At 41.3% G+C, this 21790-nt stretch overlaps 1 protein-coding gene across 3 annotated transcripts in view; it reads left to right on the top strand.

Moving 5' to 3' along the window:
• The first annotated feature begins 10102 nt into the window (after positions 1 to 10102).
• Positions 10103 to 21790, top strand: part of BTK (Bruton tyrosine kinase) — a 265703-nt gene continuing 254015 nt past the window's right edge. For all 3 annotated transcript variants that reach the window (XM_075184676.1, XM_075184675.1, XM_075184674.1), the window contains exons 1-2: positions 10103 to 10215; positions 14174 to 14547. In XM_075184676.1, coding sequence (XP_075040777.1) covers positions 14398 to 14547 — 150 coding nt within the window. In that variant the 5' untranslated portion in view covers positions 10103 to 10215; positions 14174 to 14397. The remainder of the gene's footprint in view (positions 10216 to 14173; positions 14548 to 21790) is intronic.

The following is a 21790-nucleotide window of genomic DNA, read 5'->3' as shown; positions in this document are numbered from 1 at the left end:
TTCCCTTAAAACATGTAGCAAAGCATGATCCATGCACTAGGTCTGAAACATTTTCAATTTTGTCTGATTTCCCTGATCCAAGGAAGGGTTTGACCAAATGTCAGAAGTTTATTAGATATTATGGTAATGTGTACGAGGCAACTAATAACGATTGGCGAGTATTATTGAAAACCTGTCTTCCTCTCAATACTGATATACAAAAGTTCATTAAGGATTGTATGTTGGAGGAGGATGAATCCTTAACCGAGGATGATAATCAGGGCAATATTAGACATATAATCACACGGTTGGCCATATATTTTCCAGTGATAGTGGACTGGAGTAAAATTTTTACTATCAAGCAAAAAGATAATGAAAATGCAACAAACTATTTTTGCAGGGCTCTGATAGCGATGGACAAATATACTGGGGTATCAGACATAAAGAATAATGTACACTACAGAGAGGTTGCTGTTAAAGTTCTAATGGATGGCCTCAGGGAAAACTTGAAAATAAGGGTGCAAACTTCATTACCATACTGGAGAGGAAGTACTGTAAGTGTTCTCAGGGAGTCAGCTATAGGACATGATAAAAATATATGTAAAGAGGAAAAAGCACTAAGTGATAGGGTAATGATGGTAAGTATCCCAGCATTAGAGGGACTGCACACACGACCACAGTGTAATAACACCTGGGTTAAGGAAAAGAAACAACATGAGTTGAGGAAGTATTTTCAATGCAATAAAATAGGACACCTAGCAAAAGATTGTGCAGATATGACAAGGACGTGTTTTTACTGCCTTAAGAAGGGACCCAGGAGTAGGAACTGTGTAGAGAGAAAAAGGGATACCTGGGTTGGAAATCATATAGACACCCACAAAGGAGGCGTACACATGTCTCAGAGGTTCCCCAACAATTGATTGCACACCCCATAGCAACTAATACTTTGGGGGAGAACTATAGCTGACTCTAGAGTTAATCTGTGGTAAGTATTGGTGAGCAGGTTTAGAAAGAAAAAAAAAACTGATTTGAAAGGTAATCTTTATTGATTTTGTTTGTTTGTTTTATGTTGTCAAATGCTTGTTTTCCTAATCGCTGGCCGATGGTAAAGAATGAAAATGTTTGTTTTGTTTGCTGTTTTGAGATAACTATCTTGTTTTCCTCTTACAGATAAAAGTGTACACGAAAGAAATATAGACTTAGTGTTTACAAGGGTGGGATAGAGAAATAGAAAAAATCACTCTTGAAAGACAAATTAACAATAGACAATTGGAACACTCTTTGTTTTAAGCTGCAGTGTCTCATGATAATTTGTTTGGCTGAGAATCATTATCCAACAATGAAGTATGTACATGCTTTGCTCATCGTTTTATGTATCTCAGATGAGTCATCAACAGTTAATTTTTACATTTCTCTATCATAACTTAGGAAAGTCCGTTGAAAAGGTATGTACTCAATGTGATACCGAGTTCTTAATAAACAAATGATGGACGACACTGGATTGCACGGTTAAGACCCCCTAGTCAAGTATGGGGAGGGGTCATAGTTAGCAAATAGCTAAGGGGATTAGTGCAATGAATACAACCATTTTCCCATATAGTCCAATCCAGCTGTCATTTGTGTTGTAAAATCTCCCTTTCTACATGTATGTTTGTATTCAAATCTTTGTATTCCCATTATTCATTGCTTTCTTATTTCTCATTCTTTACATCTATGCTAGTACCTTTCTATCTTTCTTTTTTCTCTCTCTCTTTTTCTCTCTCTTTCTCTCTCTCTCTTTCTCTCTCTCTCTTTCTCTCTCTCTCTCTCTCTCTCTCTCTCTGCTCTGGTAGAGATAAAAACAGACACAGTCTCATAGTACCTCTCTATCTTTCTTTTTTCTCTCTCTCTTTTTCTCTCTCTCTCTTTCTCTCTCTCTCTCTTTCTCTCTCTCTCTCTTTCTCTCTCTCTCTGCTCTGGTAGAGATAAAAACAGACACAGTCTCATCAATGGGGGTAAGACATATTTTTATTTTTTTACATAAGACAAATTCAGGGACACACACGCTAGATTGACATGAGTCACAGAAACAGTCAGGGGTTTTGTTTTCATGTGTATAGAAACTGCTGATTTTAAGCAGAAAGATTCTGTTGTGGAAATACGATTCATGTTTTATAGATTGCATATCTGTTTTGTTTTTTTGTTTTTGTTTTGGTTCGTGCCTCCTGTACAAAAATGTGCCTTTATATGGATGCACAAAGGGTGGGGACAGGAGATTGCTAGAGGATAGGCATACAGATATGCATCTCTGTATAGAACATTGGAGTAGGATTTTTACCACAAGATACGACATAATGTGAAACCCTAGAAAATGTAGAATTTTCGTGTTTTATATTTTTCACTGTTAGACAGACATGTACTGGGTACTGTTATATTTGAAGAAAGTGTTATAGAAATAGACCCTTTTGTCTTTCTCACTTAGTCAAGTAGCTGAATGTGAGGTACTGAGAATGACATGTGAGTTGGCAGAGGGAAAATCGATTGATATACATTGGTCTTCAGCATTTCTTTAGACTTTATACAGTGACACAGTTACCAACTGAAGTAACTGCTAGTAAAGTCCATACTTACACACACGACCATGCATGGCTGTCACACCAGGGCGAACATAGCTGTCAAATAGACAGCAGGGTTTTATGTGACAGCTAACAAATCTATGTTTAGTTTTGTTTTTCATTGTATTGTTTTAGTTTTAAAATGTGAACACTTACACACACACATGCACACATACACATATTGGTTAATATATGAAGATTTGAGTTACCTGAAGAATTTCTCCAGGTGAAACAAATCCACGTCATCCAATTACCACCATGCAGGATTCTTAAGTATACAGTGGTGTACCAATGAAATATGTCTGGGTAAAGGTGTATTGAAATGTGTCTAATGTATTACTGTGTCATACTCAAAGCTTTTGTTATTCAATGTGATAGTCCTAGAGTTATAATAGATGATAGGGGTATTCATGTTATTGATAATAGAGGTATAATGTATGAGTAGTGGTAACAAATCACATACTTTCAATTATCCATAAACCAGTGTGAACATAAAGTAATGGTACTAGGTAGAACGAATTGAATAGAATAAGAGTTGGAACTCGATTGAAGTGACTGATAGCTTCGGCCACTAGTCCTTCCCCGCTACCAAAAGGTTACTCCTGGGTAGCCTCTTAACTTGACAATTTTTGAGATGTTTTTGACCCCTCGTGAGATGAGATTGTAACTGGGAGGCTAGGTTAGACTTTGAGAGAAGGTAAATAGTGAGACAGCAACCGAGAACATCCAAAACACTGTTTCCTGAAAAGTCACACTAACTGTCAGGATGTTGTATCAGGAGAGTAAGTTGTGGAGCAGTAATTTCTTAGGCTCAGGTTATTTGACAGACAGGTACCAGGTGTAGGCTACCAGCAGCACGGCTTCAAGGGTAGCAGAGACACACTGGTGCCCATTCCACCCACTGCAGAGGGGCCAACACTCAGAGAAGGGTTCAAGGGCACTCATGAGTCTGTTCTGGAAGGCCTCGAATGCAGTTAGTAGCACCTGAGCCAAAGGCTAAGACAGTTGTCCAGCCTGAAGTTGTAGTTTTTCCTGTTTTGTGTTCTTTCATTTCATTCTCTTCTCGGGACGGTCAATTCTTTTAATTATTAGCAGGTGACAGAGGCTGGTTCAGGTAATGATGTTGAGGAATTGGGGATGAAGGAGAAGTTAGTAGCCAATTACTCTATTCAATTCAGAGGTAAAGGAAAATTTGGAAACCCTGGAGCTTGGAGAAAGTGCAAGGGGCTATTGTCTGAGTAACATTACGTCCGTAAGTACGGTGACCCCATAGTTATAAAAAGAGATACACCCAGCGATGCCAGTCCAGTAATATTCGGACTTGAGCAGGCATCCTTGAGAATGATTATCATTCTTGGGAGGGTAAGGTTTTAGACCAAACAAAGTGCTGGGCGTGCTCTCACATACCTCAGTGATTATATCAAGTAGGACTAGTTCTCTTCCCACTAAATATTCTTGAGGTACCCGAACTATGGGTGGGAGGTCACTAGGGGAAAAAGTACAACACCTAGGTCCCTTAGTCTGAAGTCTCCCAATGCTTTACAAGCCGATCACTGTTAAATCTGAGTATTGGGAGACTGAGAAGAACGAACCGACAATAGCCCGCCCACAAGTGTTGATGAAAAGAACTGATGACATTATTAGAAGTGTGTATATTAACGCAAGCTGAAGGAGATTGTATATGACATTATTGATAGACATAGGATGATGCTTTTGATGAACATGAAGTGTTTAAATCTATTCTGAGCTTAAAGACATGCGTTGGACAGAAGAACCTGTTAAACTTGAAGAACTGTAGAAGAGTATTCTGGATAGCTGATACATGTTCTAGTGTACCTTGTACCTTTCCAAATAATGTATTACGTGTTTTATTGCACCCTTGAAGGGCATACAAAAGGTTATCCCCAAGCTCCAGAAATGTACAGTCTATAGTAAAAGAAGAAATCGTTTTGAGGATTAAGACTATCTCTTATGATAACTTGTTTAGATCTACAAACAGCGTGGTCATACCCCAAGGGGGATTTGCATTACATAGCAATGAAACGTGGTACTGAGATCTTGCATATAACATCTTTAAGGTGATAGTTTATAGTACTATCAAAGGGTGGAACTGTCAAAGTCGTATAATTGGATGAACGAAAGTATATTGGTTAATATTGTTTTGCCGTGCGACTGCGATCCGTACGCCACGTAACACGTGGCATGGTGCGATCGCACGGTAAAATACACACGCACACACTCGCATTACAACATTTAGTTATTTATATAATTCATATTCATATTGTTTCCGTTACACTGTAATTTATGAGCAGATATTATTTGGTTTATTATTAGTCTATATATATATATATATATATATATATAGATTATATGTACACTTCAGTGATATTCAAGGTTCAGGTTATAGGAAAGGTATCATGCCTAGTAGCATATTAAAACCCTAATCATCAGCAGCTGTCCAGTTCCATCGCCGAAGAGATTGCATATTGCATACTCTAGTTACTGATGTTAGGGAATCTAAGTGTAGAGGAGGTTGCAGATGAGGCCTGATGGCCAAGGGGTTGCTCAGGAGAAGAAACTGGGACAACAGGTTGAGGTGCTTGGAGCGTATCAAGACAACCAGCAAGAGTCTGCAGACACTGTAGAAATTGGCGTTGTGTGTTATCTTGCTGCTCAACCCGGGCTAAGAGGTGCTGTAGCATATCCTTAGCAGAAGGCTCCACCGGGAGATCAGACATCATGGCTTGTTCTTACTGTCATGGATCTGTAGAATATTTAGTGGATCCCTGTTCTCTGTCAATAAATGGTACTCATTCAGGAGCGCGGAGTCTATTGGGTAGGGGGTTTTCACCAGTGACCCCCGAAAAAAGGAATGGGCTTTGCTGCCCCTATCCCGCAGGTCGCGGTCTCCCAAATGAGAGAGACAGAGAAGTGGTGGAGCTTTAAACTACAGGTTTGGGGACTTAAGGTAATGGCAAGAGAATCACTGGTACAGCAACAGTTCAAACAATCAATGAGGATAGTTTAAATATAACTGGTTTATAATTAGTAAGCCAGAGTAACAGGAGAATCATTGATACAGCAACAGTTCAAATAGTCAATGAAGACGATAGAACTAGCTGGCTTGCAATTTAGTAACTCAGGGTAACAGGAGAATCATTGATACAGCAACAGTTCAAATAGTCAATGAAGATGAATAAAACTAGCTAGTTTGCAGTTAGTAACTCAGGGTAACGGCAGGAGAATCATTGATACAGCAGCAGCTCAAATAGTCAATGAGGATATATGAAACTAGCTGGCTTCCAATTGGTAACTCAGGATAACAGCAGAGGAATCACTGATACAGCTGAGGTTCAAACAGGGTGTCACAGGCACTAGGAGTCTTTGCCCAGGATATCACCAGATGATGTTCTTACCAGAGTAATATAGCTGGTACTATGGTCCTCTGGTAGCAGGGTGACAACGGAACAGGAGAATCAGCAGATGGTGAGAGAATGCTCAATGAAAGTCTATGATTAGCAGCAACTGGTAATGACTTAGATGTATGAACACGAGGAACCAGATGGACAAGTAAACGTGAGGAGAGTCAGTGGTCTGCATACAGCAAGTTGTACCACTGCTATAGTGAGGAGGAATGTCCAGGAGTAGAGAGGAGGTAGTGAAAGTCAGTGGTCTGCGTATAGCAAGTTGTACCACTGTCTATAGTGAAGGAATGGGTTCCAGGTGCAAGTAGGTAACGGGGAAGCCAGTGGTCTGCGTACAGCAAGTTGTACCACTGCTTATGTGAGAGGATACTTGAAACTGGTGCCAATGGGAAACAGGAGTCAGTGATCTGCGTTCAGCAAGTTGTACCACTGCTATATATATGTGAGGAGGGGCACGAGGAGATGAATGGAATACAGAGGATACACGGAACTTGATCCCACGATGATAACCACAATATAATAATAACTGACAAGCGCTGCTTGAAGTATACAAAGTCACTATAGAGATCCAGGTAATAGGAAACAAAGTCAATAGTAACAATAGCTTCAGTAGATGGAAGACTCCGGAGATGAACACAACACAGTCCAGACGGATATGCAACACAATAGTAAAGTCAATGGAAAGTATGCATACCGCCGTTCAGGAGAGCAGGCTGTCAAGGAGCAATGCAGGGATACCTGAACGGCTGAACGCCGGCAGGAGGAGAGACCACTGGAGGATGGAAGCGGTAATCAGGTTGGTGCAGCGCACGAAAGGTAACCGGTAATCAAAGGAACAATACTCAGGAAGCAGTAGTAAGTAAAACTGGAAACATGATGAACACGGGAGAGTTGAGGCTGTCTGGTATCCGGTAGTAGTAGCGGAGGCAGCGGAGGGGAGACACGCTGAACACAGGAGAGTAGAGGCGATCTGGAATCCGGCAGTAGTAGCGAAGGCAGCGGAGGGGAGACACGCTGAACACGGGAGAGTAGAGACGGTCTGGAATCCGGCAGCAGTAGCAGATAGGAATCAGTGGAGAGCTGACACGATGAACACAGGAGAGTTGAGACGGTCTGGAACCCGGCAGTAGTAACGGAGGCAGCGGAGAGCAGACACGCTGAACACAGGAGAGTTAAGGCGGTCTGGAATCCGGCAGCAGTAGCAGATAGGAATCAGCTGAGTGCAGACACGATGAACACAGGAGAGTTGAGACGGTCTGAGATCCGACAGCAGTAGCAGATAAGAATCAGCTATGTGCATACACGATGAACACAGGAGAGTTGAAGTGGTCTGGAAACCACAATCGTAGTAGACAGGAATCAGCTGGAGCTGAATACACGAGGAAACACAGGAACACCTTCAGAGGCTCATGGGGAATGAGACTCCAAGATCAGGCAACTAGGTAATGATCACAGGTGGTTTAAATAGGGAGGGTTGCCTGATCATCCAATTAATTAAAAGCAACAGGTACTGAAGGTTTCATAAGGGCTGCACATGCGCAGACCCTCAGGATGGCGGACGGCCACGGTTCCTGAACACAGGAGAAATGGCACTCACAGTCCGGTGAGTGACACAGGGCAGACGTAGAATAGAACTTTAACTGATCCATACATGACAATTGTAACTACAGATGAGTTAAAGGTTACAGTGACAGTTCAATATGCACATAATAAGGACAGAGAACTTAGCTGATCCGTAAATGGTGATTCCAATAACAGGTGAGTTACGTACAGCAGCAGTCCCAGCGTAGAAGCAGCGGTGGAGTTGTGCTGGCTGATTCGTGAATAACGATTCTGGTAGCAGGTGAGTTTGCTTGTTACAACGGCAGTCCCAGCGTGGAAGTAGTAGTGGAGTTGAACTGGCTGATCGGTGAATAGCGATTCTGGTAACGGGTGAGTTTGCTTGTTACTGCAGCAGTCCCAGCGTAGAAGCAACAGCGAAGTTGATCCAGACAAACAAAGCAAGGCACAGCGGAGGAGAAAAACCAACAGGAGCCTAATCCCATAGGAAGAGTATGTAACTCAAAGAACAGGCAATGGGCAGAGGGACCATGGGAGGTTTATATAGAGCTCCAAAATCCTATGCACCAATGGGAACAGGTAGGAGGTAACAAATGAGGACAACAGGCAGCACATGTGCAGAACCAATTTCAGAGGAGCCTTGACACGGAGTAGTAGCCTGGATCACCGCTTCCAGGAAGGAGATAACAACGCCGGAATTTATCTTTTGGACCGGCGTGTGACAATCTCATACCTCAAATGATTTCCTCACATATACTGCTATCTACCACTCATATCGAAATGCTCTGGAAACAAACATACTTCCAATCTCTAAACTCTGCTCAGGTCTCTAACCCCAAACACCTTTTTAACACATTACATTTCTTCTCAATCCTCTCACCCCATACCCTTTGACTAGTATCAGTGCCCAAGATCTTACTTCCGACTTCAAGGACAAGAGTGATAAGATCCAACCAGAAATGGTATTTACTTCCTCGACAAACAGCAAGCTCAAACCCGTCGTCGCAAATGAAAATTAAATATGTAATCTCTTCATACTATACCACCTGTCCTCTTGATCCTATACACTCACAAATTGGTAGATCTCTATCTCCTGTGCTCATCCCATCCCTAATTAAAATCAGTAATTTTGCTGTCTCTACTGGTATTTTTCCATCAATATTCAAGCACACAGTTATTACAGCAATTCTAAAAAAATAAAATTCTGACCCAAACTCTCTCAAGTTACCGCCCCATATCTCAGCTCCAACACCACGCCAAGATTCTTGAAAGAACTGCCCCCCTGCCTCACATACTTTCTATCCTAACACAACCTATTGGGTCCTCTTCCGTCAGGCTTTTGCTCTCAACGATCCACAGAGGCTTCAATGACTAAGGATGTCAACTATTTGATCACTGCTAAATCTAAAGGCTATTATGCACTTCTAATTCACCTGGATCTCTTTGCTGCATTTGACATTGTAGACCACTCTCTTCTCAAACATACTCTACAGTGCTTAGGTTTTCAAGATACTCTCCTATCCTGGTTCTCATCCTACCTATCTAATCGCTTTTTCAGTATTGTTTTTTTTTAATCCCACTCTGTTTTGCTTCCTTTATCAATGGGAGTACCACAAGGCTTAGTCCTATCCTCTCTTGATCTCTCACCATCTGTATTGGACCACATTACATACTGTCTTCCTTCCACTTCATCTTAGATGTCCTCTCGCCAACTTAAACTCAATCTTTAAATAAAAAAAAGTTAATAATATTCCCACTCACCAACAGAAGTTACCTACTTGACATATCTATCTCTGTTGACATGACAATAAATCCCACCCAACAAGTTTGTTGCCTAGGTGTGATTCTTGACTCAGAACTATCCTTTATTCCAAACATCAACTTTATATCTAAATCATGTTACATACCTACATATCTAAAAAAATAGCCTTTACACTGCTCACACAAAGCAACAATCGTTTGACTAACATTGCTGTGTAACTGGATCATATAACTTACAAAGCACTTTTCACCATTGCATTCTGGCTGGACCAATATGCAATATGTAGTACTTAACCTCATGAATCAAACACCCACTTTACTGTAGATTGTAAGCTTGCGAGCATAGCCTTCTTACTGTTCTGTTTGTCTGCATTACCCAGTATTGTGTTATTACTGTGTTTGTTCCTAATTGTGAAGCGATAAGGAAGTTCCTGGTGCATTATAAATAAATGATGAATTGTTATTGTGCTGTTATTGTGCTATGCAACATCTTTGCTATAGATGGTTAAGAATACGGCTGCCTGATTATAGTGTAGTAGCTGTTTATTTTGTTAATATTTTTTTAAAAAATAACATGTTACATTATAAAATAGTGATAGAGTATAAGGCACAATATGTCCAATTATATAAGAGCAGTTTTTTGTACTATTATACATATCAAGGGTGCACAGTGTCTTGTTTGTTGTGTCGTAATCATAATTAGCAATACTGAGCCAGCTCCTGAAACAGGAAACTGAAAAGAGGAACTGGGAGTATTATGAAATAAAAAAAAAGAAATAACAGTGTCTCTCAGTCCACACAGCCTTCATACTGCCACCAAAGCTGCCTGTCCTATATTTAAGGAGAGTGAATAAGACTCTTGAGAGTGGACGCACATGAGAATCCCATGCTGCACTGTAAGTACAGAATTACTGTTAAATTATTTATGCTAATGATTTTGCTTGTTTGTAACATGCATACAGAGTACCTGACAGATCTAAATAGAGAAGGCAGCTTTTGAGACATTGTATAAACAGCAGTAGTTTGTTTAGTACAGTAATAGGTAAAAGCCATAGAACAAAACTGAAGCTGCAAAACAGCAGACACTTGGTGCATTTTCTGATTTTCTCCTTCAATGTGTTTTTGACCAGTGAACAGATAACAGGGAGTGCATCCACTCTCCAAATTGACCCTTGCAAATGATCTGCAGGACTATTTGCTGAATATAAAAAGCATACAAAACTGCTGCCTACTATGCTTTTTAGATTACCCCCTTTATTTATTTGAATTTTTACATTATTATATTAAAATTCTACTCCTCAGTTATATCTTAATAAAGCCAAGGGAGTAAAGGAACATTAGGGCTGTCTTCAATTCACATGTCACAATTATACCTTTTAGGGGGGAATTCAATTGGCTGTGTTACTGTAAAACTATTACAGTAATAATGGTAATAGTGTGCTTAAATACCATTATTACGGTAGTTTGAACACCAGCTTTTTGCTCGCAGCTCCCTGAGCTGCAAGCAGAAAGTCGGGTTAAATTGACCGTAATAATGGTTATAGGGTTAACGCTGCGCTACTTCAGGGGGAATGGAATTCCTCCCTTAGTGTTTTTTTACATTGGTAATTTTGTGTATAAAAGTATAAAGTACACCTGAATGGTGCTCAAGGCATCCCATTGAATGTATAGGGTGATGCCCGCCTCCCAGAAAGCATAAAACTCTATGTGTAATCTCTACCCCTTTAAGCTTCTTTACAAATCTCAACCCACAATACAAAATTAGATTTTTACACATGGGAGTGGTATACTGTTATCCCATAAATGGCTGCAATCATACAATAATAAGCACACCATGTCACTAATACTTCTACTACTAATCCCGGGTTTTTGCCGGGGCGAGCTCAAACGACCCGGGTCTTGGTGCAGTATGAATGGTACAAGTGAAAAATCCCGGGTCTAAAAACAATTTATCGAGGGGTTGCCTGCACTATGAATGGTGCAAGCCGGAGAGAGAGAGAGAGATAGAGAGAGAGAGAGAGATTTTTTTTTCATATTCCAGCTTGCAGCCAATGAAAAGTGCTCTGGTGATGACTCCCACAAATTGCCAGGGCACAGACTTGTGCAGTATGAATGAGGTCAACCCGGGAAATTCCCGGGTCCGAGGTGCAGTATGAATGGTGTTTCTGAGCTGGGACACTCCGAGCCCCTGCAAAAACCTGCATTGAAAAACACGGGATATTGCCGGGGCGGCAGTATGAAAGTGGTATTAATTAAATACAGTCTTCAAGCTCATTATTTTGTCGTTTTGCAAATGATCCTTAATTTTACGGTTTGTATGTTTGTATGTGAAAGGCAATTTCTATAACATAAAATGTTATAATAGAGCAAGCAAATTATGAGGTTAAATATCCTATATGTATTAGGGTTCAGAACATCTGCTGAGCAAATTAATTATATAATAGATTGTTGGTGGGTAAAACACCTCTATAAATTGATGACCCTTTAAATGAACACTGATTTAAGAAAACGTTTAAGGGGATAATAAGTTAGAGAAGAGCTTAGACCTGGACTGTCATATTTGCCAGAAGGGCTGAAGTGCCTTAGAGCAGGGGTGTCCAACCTTTTAGCTTCCCTGGGCCACATTGGAAGACGATGAGTTGGTTTGGGCCGCACTTAAAATACACTAACACTAACGATAGCTGATCATCGAAAAAACCATAGAAAACATAGTTGACATATTAAACTTACTTGGAAATGAAGTTAGTAAGAGTTAGGAAACCTGTTGCAGAATCATGATTAAAACAGTAGTCCCAATACCAGCTACAATTTAACTTACCTGCATCTGCCCCTTAGTGGGGTTCGGGGAATTAAATGCCAAAAACTTTTTTTCCCTCTCTTTCTGCACCCATGAATCATTTTTTTTATTGACTAGTTTGAAAAAGTCACCGATATAGGTAGCATCAGGAGGACTAATAGAAATCTACAGGGATGTAAAGATAGGGTGGCGGGAAAAATGGCTCATGGAGCAGCCTCCAATGAGGGTAACAGTGGGTGATATTTTCACCCTACTCAGCACTGCACATTTAAAATGGTTTAAAATATTAATAATACAATCATCTCTTAATATTTATATTAGATACATACAGAGAACACAGCTAGTTCATAATTGCATGGTGCAGAAAGTCCAAATTCAGAGTAACAACAATAAGATACTGGATAATCTTTCACTGCTGCTGATAGTTCACGCGGGTGACTCCTCTGTGCTGTGCTACGCAATGGATGTCCGGTGTGATGACGTCACCCCCGACATTCACTGCGAGCACCGCACGGAGGAGGAGACCAGGGAGGGAGCCGGAGCGCCAGCTGACATGACCGCAAGGTATTTTATTTTTTTTTGCAGGATTTTTTTTCTGCAGCGCTGCTCCCTTGCCACAACCAAAACTCCTGCTGGGCCACATTTATAGGCATGCTGGGCCGCATGCGGACAACCATGCCTTAGAGTATTAATGGACTCATCTGGGCTTCCATTTGTCAAAAGGGGCAGCTATACCACAAACAGCCCCCCACACCTGCATTACACAAAACAGCCACAGCCTGCATCACATAGGACCCCACTGGTCAACAGTAGTGCCAATATATACTATTTTAGTATGGTGTGTTTTGTATGTCAGGTCTTAGCCCCAGCCCAGGCCTGGTAGAGATTTACATATATGTCTGTAGCATGTGCTGGCTGTCTGTTTATCTTGAGCTAGAACTGAATTACAAATCCCATCATGTTGGCAGAACATCGTGAAACTTGTAGTTCAACACCAGCTATTGTGCCTGTGCAGCAATGTTTGTGCTCCGTGTAAAGTTATGACTATAAATATGATGACATAAGATAATAAGGATCAAATAGGAACTTCACAAAAGAGCATTTGTGTTGAATTGCACCTGGTTTTATGGGGAAGACCATGCTATCCAAAATGGCATTGGTAAGTTTCCACAGTCTTACAGGAGGAGCAGAGCAGATCAGTTGTGTTTCTTTCTGAGTGTGGATTACATACAAGAAACAAGAGTTCAGTAAGTGATGGAGAGGGCATATTTAGAGAAGCTGTCACTCCTGGATAAAACACGTTGCTAAACTGAATAGTACTTTAGGATAAAACGAAAAAGTTTAACTATGTAAACACTAGGTTACCCCTAGGAGTAAATGTATGAACATGCGGGTTCTTCAACACCCGCGTGTTCAGCGTGTTCGGCGATTAAATTTAAAGCGGCGCTGCATTGTAAAGGGAAACTTCCCTTTACAATGCAGCGCCGCTTGAAATTTAATCTCCGAACACGCTGAACACGCGGGTGTTGAAGAACCCGCATGTTCATACATTTACTCCCTACTAGTGTTTACTTATTTAAATGTGATGTGACGTTTTTACCATTTTCACTGTGCACATTTTAAAGCGCATCCACAAACCTGCAAATCTAAGCATAGATTGGTTTTACTGAGATGTTTCTAAAGACAGTGAAGTGGGCATGCACCTTGAAATGTGCTTGCCAGACAAGAAAGTCCTCAGTTTTTGCGATTCATAAAGGACAATTTATAACTGTTTTTCTTGTTTTGCTGACAATTTAAGATTTTATCTTATTTTATCTTGTTCCTCTTTTTTTTCTTCTTTATTTTTTTTACTAAGTTCAGCAATGAAACATGTAGGAATATAACCCCACATTCTATTGTAACATATTGCCGCAATTACATGTCTTTGAAAAGTACAAAATAACATGTCTAAATTGAATTCTCTCAAAATATTGATAAATCTTACTTTTATTGTGTCATTGGAAAACTCTCATAGTGAAGGCAAGGGCTAACAAGTACATCTACCTTTTCATTTTCAGATTTCCTGCAGATTGAAGGGACCTACTTCCACTGGTGCTAATTGCAATACATTATTAAACGTTCCACCATGGGGAGAGACTCAAGAATGACAAATGCAGATAAATCAAACTTTAATATGTAGATTTTCAACTGCTTAGTAAGACACACACGTTTATTTATAAGGCTATACATTTGAAGTCACATTACCCACCCTTCCCCATCTGCCCTACAAGGAACTTATACCATGGCTGCAGCAATCCCTAGTATCTTGGAGAGTATTTTCTTAAAGAGATCACAGCAGAAACGTAAGACATCACCTCTAAACTACAAGAAGAGGCTATTTGTGCTTACTGAGAACAAGATCACTTACTACGAATATGACTTTGATAAAGGGGTAAGAATCATATGTTTTCTTCTTTATAAATGCAGAACTCGGGCTTACTTACTTTAACTAATGTGCAATGTGTACTTACTTTTTATGGTAGCCCTATTTGCCTAAAGGGTTCATGTAATACACAAATCTGTATCTTGATAGTGCGAAATGGAAAGAAAAGCCACATAAATAAAGACAAAAGCACAAATATATATTTAGCCTTATTAGGATTTTGTAGGTTAGAAAAGTATTTTTTTCATTAGCCATTTTGCATAACAGACATAAAAGTATTTTAAGTTAGTAGCAGCATTTCAATAGCAGCTTAAGAGCAACAGCAGCCCCAAACTTGTATATTTTGCTTTATTAGGTCCCTGCCCTAACCCCTTAACCAGGGGCGGATTGGGAACTTAAAGTGGCCCTGGAAAAAATTATTGAAGTGGCCTCATGTGGTCGGGAGAAAAATAACTGTAGGTGGGGCCAACACAAAAGTAGGCGGGATTTAGAACTACTGGAATCTGTTTGTAGTAACATTTAGGAAAACATAGATGTGACGTCTTTACACACAGTGGTCATTTCTAAAGCAATGCAAGGCAAATGCTGCCAGTCCTGTGTCATAAAATTACATGAATCTGATTACATTATCTGCGACTGGTTTATGCCTCTGTGCTCCAACTTGTTTAGTTGCCTACTAACACGTACTTCCAAAATTTCCTTCATAGAAACATACCTGACTTTGTTTAATAAGTTTAACTATTACGAAAGATGTTGGCACAATCGTATTTGATCAGTCTGCCAGTGCAGCATATGAGCAACTCACGCACTGTTGTTTCCATGACGTCATGAGATGCAAACTACCAGTTAAATCTCTCTCTATATATAATATATAAATATGTATACTGTGTTTCAAAAATGCATTATTAATAAGGCTTATAATAAATGGCTGTCTAGGTGCGATCATCACAAAGGTGAAACAACATCTGCAAGAAAACACTTAATTGTCAACAAATGTGTATGAGCCCTAAATGTGCCCAGTGATTGGGGGTGGTTTGATCTTACAGTGTAGAGAGGGTTGACAGACAATGGCATAAGTAAAGGGGAAAGCTATTACAAGTGATTGCTGGTGATATACTAAGTGCAAAGGAGGCAGAATTAATTATATTGTCAATGCAATGGGGGCTGGCCATATTTTCAACAAAGTGATCTGAGAATGGGACCAGTGCAAGGTAGAAGGAGGCAATGGAATCAATGCAAGAACCACTAAAGTGTCACCAGAGCTGGAATAAGGCTCTTGGGGGGCTGGGGCACTTAAGACAGGGGGGTTATTATTTTAGATACATTTTAGACAAATACACAGGCAAAACTGTGTGCACTACTGTTAGGTGCACGCATCTCTGCCTTCACGAGCAGTACAGTGTGAAGCGGGACATACCTCCCAACTGTCCTTGCTGTCTGACCAAATCCTGACTAAGCGAGACAGTCACCCAAATTCAAGACTGCCCCATCAGATTCAGGACAGTTGGCAGTCTGTCCTGCTCTCTCCTACCTGTTCTTGTCACTTACACGACCTGTGGCTGCTGGTTTCTTTAGATCAGTTGCTGCTTGTCTGGATACTGGAATGCTGGAGGCCCTATTTGGAAAAAATAATGGGTACATGAAGATTAGAAAATGCCAACCAGCCCCAGAATTAAATCAATAGCATTCACAGTAAATAATTAGACCTCCCTCTAGCCCAAACATTAAAATAATAGTACTCACATTTGATAAATAGATCTATTTCCCTCCAACCAGCCCTGACAATAAATTAATAGTATACACATTTAATAAGTAGACCTACTTCCCTCCAATCAACCCCAGCAAAAAATGAATAGCATTTACGTTTAATATTACCATTTCCCACAACCATTCCCAGTATTAAATAATTCATATTCACATTTAGTAAATAACTCTCCTACCCAAACTCAGTCCCACATTAAATTAATAGCCCCACATCACATCAGCTTTGAATTAAAGGTCCCGCCACCCCATCTTAATTTAAGAGGCCCCACTATTTAATGAAATAGCCCACAAATAAATTAGCCATCACCCCACAAATAAAATAGCACACATTAAATAATTAGCCCCCACCTAAACACCACCATTAAATTAATAGCCTACCTTCCACCGATGTGCTATTAAGACAGCCCTCCTCCCTTCCCTCATATCACACATCATAGCAACATAACCCCCTTTCCTTCACAAATTATAGTAGCCCCTCCCTGTCCTTCACACTCCCTATAGTTTAGTATAGACAGCCCTCCCTTAGTATAGTATAGGCAGCCCCCCTTAGTATAGTATAGTCTAGGCAGCCCCCCACCTTAGTATAGTATAGTCTAGGCAGCCCCCCCTTAGTATAGTATAGTCTAGGCAGCCCCCCCTTAGTATAGTATAGTCTAGGCAGCCCCCCTATAGTATAGTATAGTCTAGGCAGCCCACTCTTAGTATAGTCTAGGCAGCCCCCCCTTAGTATAGTCTAGGCAGCCCCCCTTTGTATAGTATAGTCTAGGTAGCCCCCCTTAATATAGTATAGTCTAGGCAGCCCCCCCTAGTATAGTCTAGGCAGCCCCCTACTTAGTATAGAACAGGCAGCCCCCCTTAGTATAGTACAGGCAGCCCCCCCTTAGTATAGTATAGGTAGCCCCTCTTAGTATAGTATAGGTAGCTCCCCCTTAGTATAGGTAGCCCCCCTTAGTATAGTATAGGCAGCCCCCCCTTAATATATTCTACGTAGCCCCCCATAGTATAGGTAGCTCCCCCTTAGTATAGTATAGTATAGGCAGTCCCCCCTTAGTATAGTATAGGCAGCCCCCCTTAGTATAATATAGGCAGCCCCTGCCCTCTTAGTATAGTCAAGGTAGCCCCCCCATAGTATAGTCTAGGCAGCCCCCTCTTAGTATAGTCTAGGCAGCCCCCCCTTAGTATAGTCTAGGCAGCCCCCCTTTGTATAGTATAGTCTAGGCAGCCCCCCCTTAGTATAGTAAAGTCTAGGCAGCCCCCCCTAGTATAGTCTAGGCAGCCCCCCACTTAGTATAGTACAGGCAGCCCCCCTTAGTATAGTACAGGCAGCCCCCCCTTAGTATAGTATAGGTAGCCCCCTTAGTATAGTATAGGTAGCTCCCCCTTAGTATAGGTAGCCCCCCTTAGTATAGTATAGCAGCCCCCCCTTAATATAGTCTACATAGCCCCCCAAAGTATAGGTAGGTCCCCCCTTAGTATAGTATAGTATAGGCAGCCCCCCTTAGTATAGTATAGGCAGCCCCCCCTTAGTATAATATAGGCAGCCCCCGCCCTCTTAGTATAGTCAAGGTAGCCCCCCATAGTATAGTATAGGAAACTCCCCCTTAGTATAGGTAGCCCTCCCTTAGTATAGTACAGACAGCCCCTCTTAGTATAGTACAGGTAGTCCCCCATAGTATAGTATAGGCAGACCCCTTAGTATAGTATAGGCAGACCCCTTAGTATAGGTAGCCCCCCTCACTTACCTTCAGTTACTCAGGCCAGTGACTTTTCTCACATCAGGCAGACAGGAAGGGAAGTCAGAATTCTTGTCTGCCGAACAGCAGCCTGGGAGCCCATACAGCTACAGGCAGCCCAGCGATTGGCTGCCTGTTGCTGCCCATTGAACACCTATGGTTAATATTCCTTCCCTACACCTATTTAACTCTTTGGCATTCAATAAAAAAAGAAAAACAATAATTATAAAATGTATATATTAACAAAATACAGAAATCACCATGATAACTCCAATCTATTGAGCCAGGATTATAAACTTATAGTTGACAATTTTCAGGTTGTCACTCTGTCATTTATTCCCAAGGTCTAGTGTCACCTATGAGCTGAATTAAGTTTAGCGTGTTGTGGTTAACCTATCTTCCTATTCTCTCTACACCAGTGTTTCCCAACTCCAGTCCTCATACACCCCCAACAGCTCATGTTTTCAGGATTTCGTTAATCATGCACAGGTGATTTAGTCTACTTGGCTGAGTCAGTAATTATCCCACCTGTTTCCACCAACAGAAATCCTCAAAACATTGAGCTGTTGGGGGTGCATGAGGACTGGATTTGGGAAACACTGCTCTACGCAATGCCTATTCAGGTAGAAAAATGCCTTATTTTTGTAGCTGTAAATAATAGGAATACATTTGAATTTATTAAGGTTGTCCATTTGTTTGGAAAAAAATAATGCTTTGGAAATTATATTCTAAAATTAGGGATAAAGAGTTATTAGATGTACCATCCAAGTAAATCATAGAATAGTCTATACTTAATAAAAAGAAATATAGTTGTGATAAGGTGTTGTAGAAAAGAGGGAGGGGTGAAAGTATCTTTGTGGGTCCTATAGCAAGATTTAGTAAGGTCTTCAAGTACATGTCAATGGAGGAAAAACACTTATCAACATGGGGATTTGAAAGGGGAGGCTCTATAGTGTTACCATTAGCAGGTGTAATAATGGTAGTTATGCCTTTGATTACAACTAATAACTAGTGGCCATGAACTCCTTCCTATATCCTGAGAAGTAGGATATTATTAATAACAGACACCAGTGGTTAGTGTATGGGGTCTCTTGCCATCACACCTTGAGATGTCAGAGTAAATGAATGCCCTACCCTATTTTGCTTACTGTGACAGAACCTTATATTGGGAATATCGTGCCAACCCGGTCTGTCCTCGGTGGGCCAATTGAACTACTGTGGCCCACTCTGTTATTAAATGCCACCCGGTGGCCAGATTTGTTATTGCTGTGGTGTCCAGAGAGGGAGGGGGGAGGCAGCTCACAGGAAGTTTGAATCAGCTGTGGACCCTGTGACATCAAAAAGGAGTGGAAGGGGTTAAAAAGAGGAGGGTCAGGACCTTATCTAAAATCATGAGGGGGTCTCTCCCTGTTTGTTAACTATTGTTCTAGCAACTCTGCAACACAGTCTGAATGGCACCATCACCGCAGGTGGGAGACCACTGATGTCATGCTCTATTTCCACCCCTGTTACCACCCAAACTCATCACACCACCAATCACAAGAGGACAATGAGCGGGGGGTTGACCCAGGGAGGTGGCCAGGATCAGATGTCTTGTGAGAAGGGACAAAAAGGAGCTGTCTGGGGGAGGGGGTTGTTGGAGAATCTTGAGACAGCGAGGACTTGGACTGTTTGAGAGTAACCATAATCTCGCAGGGCCTTAAAGGAATTCTTGAAGCAGGAGCTTCTTGACAGAGATCGGACAGTGTACCTCTAAGACTGATTCTGTTACCACTCCATCGGGAGACACTCGCAGATTCTGGGGAATTGGTGAGCCTAATACCCAGGGTCCCACCAAGCTAGTGGAGAGTTGGCAGAGCAACTGGGATCAGCAACATACACAGACCCACCTTACGGATCAGAAACCCTGGTCCACTTGGATTGTCAACTGTGGATTTTATTACCAGGAGTTTGGGCCTGCTAGGACTCTGTGCTTGGAGGTAACCTGCTGGGGACTTTGTTGGGGAGTTTTTACTTGCACTGGTGATTTTCTGACACTTGATATATTTGGTGGGAGAACATGTTTCTCCTTGGGGAGCACTGTTGTATTTTACTAAGTGTGTGCACTTTGATTAATAAAAGGGATTATTATTTATTTCCTGTCTCCTTACCTGTCTGACCTGTGAACATAGAGGACTGGGTATCTAGTAATCTTTGGTTCTAACCCCGGTGTCCTCACACTTACCCATTCTACCTATCCTTTTCTGGTGACAGGTGGAGGGCATCCTACTATCCCCAGAACTGGTATTTAATGCCAATGGGGGATGACTAGGCTTAGGTAAATGTTGGCTCTCCAGCTGTTGTGGAACTATCCCCAAATGAATTAGGAACCCTCATTTCTATGACTAGTCAATCAAAGTTTTGTCCTCAATCTTGATTGATCCAAATGTGGATCCAGTATGCCACCAGAGATTGGCAATGACTAAACCCATGGCACAGAGTATATTTTGAACCCTGGATTTTATTAGGAACCTCCACAAGAGAGTGATGGCGTAAGGATTCTTACCTCTCCACGCTTCCTCCTCCGTCAGCCGCTCACTTCCGGGTTCACGGTGTGGAGTGTCATGTGACTCCTCATCGGGGATCATCACATGATTCCTTGGCCGGGAATTTGAATAAAAGGAGGATCTGATGTTTTACCTGTGTCAGATCAACAGGTTAACTTCCTCCTAACTCCAGAGTGAGTTTCTCAATTCTGTGAACCTCTTGATTTTTCCTTTGTCTCCTTTGTACCAGACACGGCTTGGGAGCTGTTTACTAAATTGTTCATCCAGTGTGTTGTCAGCCATCAGACCTGTGTACCAGACCTAGCTTGTGACCTGATTACTCCTTTGCTCATCCCAGTGTGCTGTCAGCCATCAGATCTGTATACTGAACCTGGCTCGTATTTGGACTTAACTTGCTGGACCAATCTGCCGCAATGTGCCAGCTGTACCCAGCATCACTCCACATCAACCCTCCTAAGGTGCTACTTTAATTATATCTATATTGCCTTTTTCACCTATCCCTCTCACGTCTAGAGGCCAAACCAAGGGCAGTGACCTGCAGTCTCATTGCAGCCAAACCCATCCCACCTTGCGGGGGTTCTTGGTGAAGACCAGGGGGCTGTTAGGCTCCGTGTCTTGCTAGGCCAGTGCAAATCTAGACTGAGTATTCTCTTGAGCGTAACAGATGGACTTTGTTGGGGGGAACCCACAGGTCTCAGCCCACAGGTTAGTCTTCTTAGGTTATTGCTGATGGACAGGAGTATGGTGGATACTGATAGGTCAAGTCTGGCAGGTCTGGTGGAAAATCAGAAGCAAATCCAATGTCAGAGACAGGCAGCACAAGGTCAGCAGATCCCAGAAGGCAAAGCACATCAAACTGACCTTGAGTATTTTAATGCAAGGAGAGCCGATGGAGTGGTAACAAACACAAAGGAAAGACCAGTGAAAGAAAAAGCAGTGAAAAAAATATGTTTGCTAAAAAAACAAAAAAAAAAACAAAGGGCAATGGGGAGTATTGTGTTTTTGGTAAATATCTGAAGTAATTAGATTCCAAAAGATTTTAGATTTTTCCATAAAGAGAATATTGAAACTGTATTTAAGGAAAGATGGGAAGCTAATTTTAATACATGCTTTAGAAATATGTTGATGCAAATGAAGAGGTATTAATATGAACAAAGAACTCAATGACAACATCTGAAAAAAATCATGATCATTTGCTGTTTGTTCAAA

Source organism: Mixophyes fleayi, chromosome 9 (genome assembly GCF_038048845.1).
Source record: "Mixophyes fleayi isolate aMixFle1 chromosome 9, aMixFle1.hap1, whole genome shotgun sequence".
Taxonomy (NCBI): Eukaryota; Metazoa; Chordata; class Amphibia; order Anura; family Limnodynastidae; genus Mixophyes; species Mixophyes fleayi.
This window is presented reverse-complemented; position numbering and strand designations above follow the sequence as displayed.